Source organism: Anastrepha obliqua, chromosome 3 (assembly GCF_027943255.1).
Source record: "Anastrepha obliqua isolate idAnaObli1 chromosome 3, idAnaObli1_1.0, whole genome shotgun sequence".
In the NCBI taxonomy this organism is placed as follows: Eukaryota; Metazoa; Arthropoda; class Insecta; order Diptera; family Tephritidae; genus Anastrepha; species Anastrepha obliqua.
The window spans coordinates 126,676,766-126,687,269 of NC_072894.1; the positions used below are offsets into that span (position 1 = coordinate 126,676,766).

A 10,504-nucleotide genomic window follows, 5' to 3' on the forward strand; every position below is an offset into this window, starting at 1 on the left:
TGCGGCCGCCGTAGCCAAATGGGTTGGTGCGTGATTACTATTCGGAATTCACAGAGAGGTCATTGGTTCGAATCTCGGTGAAAACACCAAAATTAGGAAAAACATTTTTCTAATAGCGGTCGCCCCTCGGCAGGCAATGGCAAACCTCCGAGTGTATTTCTGCCATGAAAAAGCTCCTCATAAAAATATCTGCCGTTCGGAGTCGGCTTGAAACTGTAGGTCCCTCCATTTGTGGAACAACATCAAGACGCACACCACAAATAGGAGGAGGAGCTTGGCCAAACACCTAACAGAAGTGTACGCGCCAATTATTTATTTTTTTTTTTTTTTTATTAAAGTATTAAAGATTTCAGAATGTACTGTTTGGTAATACTGCGTACTAAGAGAGCAATCAGCTGACAGTTTGATCGTGTTATCTAACACGGAACGTACGTTTACATTGGTGAGTGTGGGCCCACAAGTTATGTATTTTACGTAAATTGAGAGCCGTGAGAGAATCATGCTGTCATATAATTTGTTCGTCAATTTATCAAATTGTCCAATACTGTCAGGGAACTGAATTCAATCCTACCCGGTTATCGGGATTCCCTGACTGTTGTAAAAAGGGAATTTCACAAATTATTACTCAAAAAAGCGCAGAAAAGATGGAGCTCCATTTCTTCATGTGCTATTTCGAAAGCGCTGTGGCCCCAGTACAATAGACGGAGGCCCGAGGAAGTCCTGTGGACTCCACACCATACTATTTCCAATCTCGTCTGTGTTTACCGGTTATTGCACAATCGGCTCACACGCAGAAAAGCTAGGCTTGACATTTAACCCCCATTGCAGAAGCTGTGTCGACCTTTCAGTGAAGGAGACTGTTGAGCACTTTCTCTGTAAATGTCCAAGTTTGGCAGCTAGACGCTTAAGGTCGCTGGATGCTCCTTTCTTTGACAGCCTGGCAGTGCCCCAACCTAAGTCCCACCAATCTTCTCCATTACATTAACATCTCTGGCTGGCTACAGATATCTGCCTGTTGGAGGTCTCATAATGGTATCGAAACGGCGTTTTAGTGCTACTTGGTCAGTGCCAGAGTGGTACTATACCATACAAAATATATTTTTCGTATAAATGTAAAACATACAAGGCGAAAATAAAGAAAAAGCAAACAAATAAACGAAAAATTGTAAATATGGACGATGAAAAATATAGCAGGTGCTATCGTGGTGACGTGCAGATTAACAACCTCTAAATTTCTATGAAAACTAAGTTGAGTCCAAGTCTTGACTAGCATTTGGCATGATGGCGAGGGTGGGATTGATGCAAATTGTTAGAACATGATCACTTAGTTTTCTGTATTACAACTCAACTATTGTACAAAGCTACTTAGCTACTTTTCAAATATGCTCTCTAAGTATTCCTATTGTATATTGCCATTGGAAAATATTATATTATTCACACAATTAAATTTGCGTAAACGAGACGTTCGGGTGTTTTATTCCTTAGACATTATATTTTTAACGATGGCTGTAGAGCACGGTGTGAGTGTAAACTTAGCGTTTAAAAACCCATTTGGTTACGGCGGGTCACACAGTTATTAAAAATAATTTTTTGTTACAGCTGATAGCCTCTGATGCTAGCGCTGCATGTTTTTTAGGATGTACATATGTAAATTTACATTGTATAAGCTTATATAAAAAAAAAAAAAAAATAAATAATTTTTTGTTATTAACAGGTTCTTATTTATTGTTTTTGAAGAGTAATGATTTCTGAGATACGGGATTTTGCCAATCACCCGCCGATATGCTTCTTAGGCACTTTTTTGTAAAACCGATACTGGAGTACGATAGTCTGCAACGCTCCTTACCAAACTTACACAAATAAGCTACAATCCACTCTAGAGATTTTCGATAAGGCTTGCTGTATGATAGTCGTCTCATATAATATTATATAATAGTCGTCTTAGCTTTAGACTCTAAAGCGTAGGAAAATGCTGAAAATAATATATGCAGTTAAACTGGTCACAGGGTAAATTTATTTCCCATTTCTTTTAGCGAAAGTTACCCTTAATGTTCACACTTGAGTATCAAGGCACTTCAGGCTCGTTTTTTTAAAACCCTGTGAAACCAAAGATGGGCCCACTACACTAAATTGTATATGCCCAAAATTGTATTCCACTAAGAGTAAATTTGAAATGCATTGTCACTAAATGCTTAGTAGTAATACGAGTATAATATGCGCTTAGTACTTACTGATCATTTTTGAACAAATATCGTCCATACAGATAAATCTACCAAATATTAACGTATGCTTAGTTTTTGTATAAAATGTTGTTTGATACATAAAAAATAACCCATACAGTAGGCCGGTTCGATTTGTGGGGAGGCAAAAAAATCGCCCATTGCTCTGTGAAAATCATATTCTAGGGATCAAAATAAGAAACTTTGGCGAAGGAACCATACCTCTAAAACGAATTCTGATGTCCCCCAATTTGGGTCGAACTTTTTAGTTTCTTTTCTCATGTAAAGGCCAAAAATGGTGATATTTTAAAATGAATTCGTTTTAGAGGTATGGTTCCTTCGGCAAAGTTTCTTATTTTGATCCCTAGAATACGATGTTCACAGAGCAATGAGCGATTTTTAAATCGACCCGCCCTACCATACAGCCATATCAGCCCGCAAAAAATTTTAATTTTCATGTAACTTGTTGTTAAAAGAAAAACTATTAATGCATTATTACTATGAAGCAAGGTAGCTGATTTAATTCTTATCCATTTATTCGGTCTCTAAATTGTAAAATTTTGTTTAAACATTCTTTAACATTCACTGTTTGTTTATAGATTTCCACATTATAGGGACCAAAAGCAAATACAAAATACAGCTTCGTTTTTTATTTGAGTTTGGAAATCAAACAAAGGGTTGAATTATATTTGACCTAAATCGAATGTTACTAGAAATCTTAAAACTAGACATTATTGAGGCAAAAACTTAAATAAACGCAAATTAAAAAATTCGTTGCTTTCTTAATTTGTTTACTATACATAATTTCTATTGAACAGCCAACAAATACACAAACAAAAAATTACAAAAATGTGTCTATATTTCTTACATTGCAATATTATTTCAAAATTTTATAAATTCGTTATTTAAATAATCTTTAGGATTTGCTTCCCAACGTAAGATTCAATTTTTTTCTTCGAACTCACATCTGCGGCGTACTAAAAGTAAATGCACTTGTGTCAATAGAAACTCAGACTTAGCAAAAAATATTTAACAACTCTAAACACACTCCAAAATCGAAATCCATTTATTCATTGTGTGAAAACCTTAGCTTTGTAGCTTAATTACATATACATACATATGAACTCGTACTCAAGTTGAACACATCTGTGAACTTATCTGGTAATGCTTTTAAAATATTAGTCATGAGCTTTAAGAGTATTCCAAAATGTTTGTTCAAATTTTAGTATTTCATTAGAACTCAGTAATTTCGCAGTGGCTAAGTCTACTTGAGTTGTTTTATCAAAAGCTCAAATATATGTAATTTTAGGTAAACTCGTATATACTCGTAGTAGAGTGTCAATATGTGCACCAAAAAAGTAGAAACTCGGACTAAATCTTTCAATGTTGAAAGTACAAATTACATACTTTAGCCAGATTTTCAATCAAATGTTAATAAAGATTAAATATACAATACTTATTTGTGTACATTTGGGTGTATATGAAATCGAACCACTTTGTTACCCGATTATTGCTCATATAATGTTTAAAATCTTGAATGGCTTGGAACACCCGGTGAGCACCCCGTAGATAAGATCTTCAGGAACAGTGAGAAATTCAGCATTCTACGCTATTTCAACGTAGAAATCGAAAAACAATATGGGTTACCTACAAATTTTCAACGCTATGGGTAGAGTTACGATAATTTTTGTGGCGATTCAACTCCAGCCTCGACATAAATATGTATATGTAAGTACGTTTCTTTGCGTTTACTGTTACTGGAGAAAGCTGCTACACAAATTTTTAGTGCTTTCATATGTCCTTTCACACAGCTTATAAAAATAAAAAAACTTTATTACAGCAAGGAAAAATGAATACCTTAATTTAACTTTCTACTCAGCCTCAGCCTATGACTGGCACCCTTCATCTGAATGAAATATCTCCCTCATCTAACTTCGTTCTGATCCATACGAGTACATAAAAGACATTGCCATGCAATATAAATTTGGGATTTATTCCATTTTCTCAGAATATAGCGTTTTCCTCAACATTTACATATTTTTTACATGAAAAATTTAAATCCTTATAAATTAACAATTTAAAAACTATTTATTGTATTTTTCGAATTTCAAGTAAAAGTACACACGTGTCGTTACTCAAGTGAAGAAATACTTTTACTACTTCCATTTTAGAATTTCTTGTGCTCGAGGTTGGGCGTATATTCAAACAGGATTTCACTAAATGGACCTGTGATTTCGAATGCAATGACTTTTGACTATTATTATCTCACAAATTGTCCTTTAAATATTTTCCTTCCATTTAAAATTCATACCCAAAACAACCATCCGAACCTGAAAGCTTGATATTATATTCCGTCAAACATGCCTGTGAAATAAAATTATAAGCATTTTCAGTAAAATCAATAATAATTTTATTTTCAAACAATTAATTTTCATCCTTAATTCTTTATTATAATACTATGTTTCCTTTGAATATAATAATAATATTATATAATATATGTAATTCAAATACATACATAGATACATAAATATACTACAATTTCCACTTCGATCACTTCAAATTTTTGCTATTTACAACTTTTGTAGACTTAAGACTAAGTATTTATAATAAAACCAAGTGTGAAAAACGTGAGATACTATAAATATGATAAACGTTTAAAATAAAATGATATTTTACTACGTATTTTCTATTAGCCTTACAAGGCATCTTAAAACATAGCGGGTGGAGAAACAAAACAAACAACAATGTAGAGATTTTCAGTTTAAAACCTGTAACCACATTTCCCTAAAGCCTTAATTTGGGCTGGCTGTTAATTTTTGGAATCAAACAAACTCATAGACAGACGGACGTACGTAAATTTACTCCTAACATATAAAAATTGGGCGTGGTTTTTGTCCGACCTCAATCATTTTTACGCCGATTTTAAATGGAGTGAGAAGCAATACCTGCACCAAGATGGGTAAATCGTTATCGAGATACGAGCACATACCATGAGAAGCACTCTTCTTTATTTATAACAGAGATATAATATTTGTCTGTTTCGAAAATTACCGTTAGATGGGAGGTGATCGATTAATGTCCCATTTTCAATACCAACCTACTTGGACAATTTTCTTCAATTACATTAACTTTTTCTCGAGTTATCGAATGTATGGACGATCGGACAGACGGTCAGACAGACAGATGGATGCACAGACATGATTAAGTCGACTCATTTCATCATTCTGAGCCTTTTGGTAAATATCTATAGTAGATTTCTATATTAATCTCGATTCCTTTATGCTATTATCATACATGAATTGTTGTGCGAGCATTGGGAAAGAAGTGCCCGCGGGTATAATGATTTTTAAACCAATGCGTGTACCTATTAAATGATAGCTTATTTAAGTTTCGCTGGTGTCTTTAACACTTATAAATTGTCAAAAAATTTGGTATGTTTATAATTTATTCACGGTATGGTTTTTCGAGGAGCTTTATGAAAGTTACACACTACCAAAAAACTTCTTCATGTACAATTCATTAGATGGCTCATAAATATGCTTTACTTATTGTTCTAATTACACTACCATAAAAATTGTATTAATAATAAAGTTAATTATTTTTTTGTTTTCTTTGCTAATTTAAAATCACATGATAACTTGACAAAGGAATCTTGTGTGTGAATACTCATAAAGAATACATATTTAGTTGGTATTTGGTCAATACATACTACAGTTCTGCACTGTAATACTCACTTACTTACGAATATGAATCAACTACGGGACACTCGAGGTAATAGTTCTTGATTTTAACAAAGCGAATAAAACTTTAATTGTACTCTCTACTCTAAATTGTTTTTGTTTATAATTTAATACAGCACCGGTACCGGTCGCCTAAGCGCATTATCCATCGCTGATGAAACTGAAGATTCCATGCCATTCGGTGTCATGGTGCCGGGGGAGGAGTCTGGGGAAGATGTCGACGATGAGTTGTAGAGTCCCGCCGCTGCAGCGTTAGCCGAGCGTGCGGCATATAATGAAGGCGCTGTCATGCCAGGGTAGATGCCCGAATAGAAACTACTAAGTGTCGTTGGTGGCATCTGTGGTGCTTTTTGGGCTTCAAGTACGTTGTGAGATTGGTTTGTTGCTGCTACTGCGGCGGCAGCCTGTGTTTGATGCAATTTCGATAAAGCGAGTGGATCAAAGCCGCTGAAGTACGGCACTGGATAGGCTTGATCGAGATGGTGAGGAGGCGCGAAATATGGTAATTGGTGGAATGGGTTATAGGCACCAGGGCCAGCTCCGCCTGAACAGCCACCCAACTTTTGTTGGTTATGCGCGGCTTGCATTTGAAGTGCTTGAGGTCCGCCAGCGAGTGGATTTTTTGGCTTACGACGTGGGCGATATTTGTAGTCTGGATGTTCTTTCATGTGAAGAGCGCGCAGACGCTTGGCTTCGTCGATGAAAGGACGTTTCTCTGATTCGGCTAGCAATTTCCACTCGGCCCCAAGACGTTTTGAAATCTCCGAATTGTGCATTTTCGGATTGTCCTTTGCTATTTGCCGTCGCTGTAAACGAGACCAAACCATGAAAGCATTCATTGGGCGTTTAATGTGACCTTCCTGGCCCGGAGATGTGGAATGATGGTGAAGACTATTGCCGCCGTTACTACTAACGCCTGCATTATGGCCTTGTCCATGTCCTAAGGAACCGAGTGAACCCTGGCTACCCATACTTCCTGCAGAACCAATGGATGAGTTTGGCGATAGAGTTTGATGGCCGACGGAAGTTTGCATGTGATTGCCTCCGGCCAAATGATGTAAACCATTAAGATTGCCACTTACGCCAACACTGCCACCGCTAATATGGCCCATGCTGGCTGTGCCCATAATGGAGTTGCCATTGCTGGCAGCGTGTCCACCCACAGGTGAGCCGCCCATTGCGGCGGTGATAGCCGCTAATCCACCAGTTTGTGAAAAGTGCATCACGCGCTTTATGTCCATTTCAGTGGGGCTGAGTGTACTTTGGGAGGCATAGTCACCTGGTGTGTGTACATCTAAGCCCTGGCTCAGGTGAAAACCATAACTGGGATGAGAAGACAATGTCGTCATTTGATTTATTTATTTCTATTTATTAATAAACCGATAAATATTTAGTTTCTGATCCACTACAATAAGATTGTTCTCTTACTTTATTTTGCACGGTTTTTCTTAAATATTTGCACAACAATGTTAAATAACTGTTCACAATGCACTGTTTACAGTTTAATGTTCTTCTGTCGAACTGTTTTTACTGTATGTATGTTTATATATTTGCTTTTCACTCGGTTCTTCTCTATGAAATACTCTTTTTTTATTTCATTTATTATCATATACTTTTTCTTCACTTTTCGGTTCTTTGATCCGCGGTCAAATCAACAATTGAAACTATAGTATTTAAATCTATGTTCTGTTCACTTCAACTGCTTCGTGCAAACTAATTTCACTGTATGACCATCACCGATCGTCTACAAACTCACAAAATATTCAGTTTTCACTTCTTCAGCACAATTCCGCCCCGAATGAAACAATACCAATTTAAACCAGGTACAATTACTCACTCGCTCTTTCGTCTTTTATTGACGTACTTTCAGTTTATTATCTTCTCTCAGACCGTTTACAGAGCGCTATTATGCTACAGTTGTTGTGTTGTGTTACGTTGTGAACACGTTGAATTTTCAACTACGTTTGCCTCTACCAGCAATGTTGTCAAGCCACTATATACAAACGAAAACCAGAACGTCACCGAACATCGGTGGATGGGCGACTCGATTTTTGTCGCTCCCTCGTCAGGTGAGAGAACTATAAACACTAGGGGTCTCGCTTCCACTAGTAAAGCATAAAGCGTAAGACTCATAACAAATAAAGAGAATTCACACAAATCAATTTGAAAGAGTGAAAAGAGTGCATACATACACTTCAGACAAAAAGCCAATGGCAATTGCTTTTAGTTGGCGGACATTAATCATCGGACAAAGCAAGACAACAGTACTGGTGTGGAATACAATAAAACTTCTAACTAGAGCTGGTGTTGTTGTTGATGTTGGGGATGGTGGTATCTATTCACGCGCCAACTCTGTCTTTGTCATTTGCCAATGAATAAAAGCTGAGCATAGCACTGCTTTATTGCATTTTGTACGCTCTGTTCAGTGAGTAAGCCTGCCGGTAGTACGTTGAGATGCATAGATGTCATTGTGGCTTTGTTGGAACACTTTGGCTGGTTGTTGCTTTGTTTGTCGTACGCATGTTTTGTTCTCACAACTGTGCTAAACACTCGCCATCCCCTGTCGAAACTGCTTGCGCTCGGCATTGAGAATGCTGAAGAGTGGCTTTTGGGGCATATTGTCAATGCAAATGGTACAATGTGCCAAAGGCGTAAAGAACGGTAATGTTGATAGAATAGGCGTTTGTTAACTTGACAATATGCACGTGAAAAGCCTTTTATGACTTACTTGATTCTCATTATCAAAGTCCATTATATGCTTTTATGTTAATTATTTATTTTTATCTTCATCTCCTATGATAATTTGTATAAAAGGATAATGCAAAGGAATTGTTCAAAATGAAAATAAAAAACAATTGGTGAAAAGCATTCAACTTAATGTTATCCCAATTCTCAAAAACACATAAGTACGTGCAAAGTGTATATAAAAAGTTTCACAAAAATTTGTTTAGTTGTATATTCAGCTTATTTAGTGTAAATCTTTATAAAAGCAACAAGTATTTTCCTCACTCATGTATGTACATAGTATCCACATGCATACTAGATGCATACATGTGCATACCTGCATTAGCATAAATTATAATAAAAAAAATACTCAAATACAATTTGCAACTTTTTGGGCGCAACATGGGAGCAGATGCGAACACTTAAATGAAATGCTCACAATTCATATGCGTAACAACCAGATCTTTTTAACTAATTTTTTTTTTTAATCAAACTACAAACTAGGAGGCTCTTCAATCATTTCAGTGAAGAATTATTAAACAAATTGTGTAACGAAATATTGGACTAAACTACTTATTGTTCATACTTCTTACTTCGTTCGCCATCTTATTTTTTAACTTAAGTTTCGTAGTACTTACAAATCTTTCCGAAATTTGATAAAATAACTCTTGTTGGTACGCCTGGTAGCCAATCATTTTTGTGCCCAAGTCATATTTCTCTTAGACCCGAGACCACACATTGTCATTATTATTAGCTTTTACCTAATATTCGTCTATACAGTTATATCGATTTACGTCTTAGATATTACCGAAAAATCTCCCCGTAAATCGAAACGGCGTAAATGGAACTTTTAGTCTTCAATATGATTTTTAAATCGAAGCTGCTGAACAGACCTTGCAAAATTTCGTTGTATAAATCGATAGTCCGACCAGTTCTTTGCTACGGATCGGAGTCTTGGACAATAAGTGGAAAGACAAAAACAAACTCCTAGTATTCGAGAAAAAAATGTTGAGGCCGATCTTCGGTGCAGTCAAAGTCAACGAGGAGTGATGTATAAGATGGAACCATGAACTGGACCAACTTATAAGAGTGGAAAATTTTGTGCGGTTCATCACAGCTCAAAGACCAAGAGGGCTAGGCCCATGAGAATAGACCCCACGAGAGGTCAAGGAAAAATAATTGACGCTAAAACATTCGCAACGAAAGCAAGAGGCAGACCAAGATCAAGATGGATTGACGAACTGGAAGACGACATGCGGAAACTCAGGGTCAACAACTGGAACGAATCAACCAAATCGGGGGAAAATAGAGACATTTTGTGCAGTTCACACAGAGCTGTGGCGCCAAATAATGATGATAATAATTTCAATTGATTGATATGATTATTGATTGTTACGAATAAAGTGAGGTGCATAGCTAATTCAATTGCATACTAAGAAATGTCTGATACAAAAAATACATAAACATATTGAAAGCATAAAAAATTAACAACTAATAGGGAGGTTAACACACCTCAGATATCGAATTTTGTGGGTTCCTTTACCGGATATTGGCCACGTGGTATGCATGCTGTGAGACTCGGCATTGCTTTCTTTGCATTGTCTTTTCTGCGCACCTTCTTCTTAGCTATCCTGCTCCCGCGGTTGAAGATTTAGGCATCTTGGCTCTCACTTCTTGGCCAACTTTCTGATATAGCAGTCCTAGATATTAGCCACTTGATTAATGAAAACGTAATTCAGGTCGTCATACGCAGGCACCGATGGAAGCGATTTTTACAATAACTGAAAACATTGACGCAACACATAAAATGCAATTTTGTTT

The 10,504-nt window shown here is 36.4% G+C and overlaps 1 protein-coding gene across 2 annotated transcripts; it reads right to left on the reverse strand.

Annotated features, from left to right (window-relative positions):
• Nucleotides 1-5,338: 5,338 nt before the first annotated feature.
• LOC129241279 (SOX domain-containing protein dichaete) lies at nucleotides 5,339-7,915 on the reverse strand. 2 transcript variants are annotated; one of them, XM_054877528.1, is made up of 2 exons: nucleotides 7,388-7,915; nucleotides 5,339-7,282 (listed from the first exon to the last, which is right to left on the reverse strand). In XM_054877528.1, the coding sequence occupies exon 2, from the start codon at nucleotides 7,198-7,200 to the stop codon at nucleotides 6,067-6,069; it is 1,134 nt and encodes a 377-aa protein (XP_054733503.1). In that variant the 5' UTR covers nucleotides 7,201-7,282; nucleotides 7,388-7,915; the 3' UTR covers nucleotides 5,339-6,066. The 2 variants fall into 2 exon arrangements, with proteins under 2 accessions (XP_054733503.1, XP_054733501.1); XM_054877526.1 differs by having other exon boundaries at nucleotides 5,339-7,323.
• Between the last annotated feature and the right edge of the window lie 2,589 nt (nucleotides 7,916-10,504).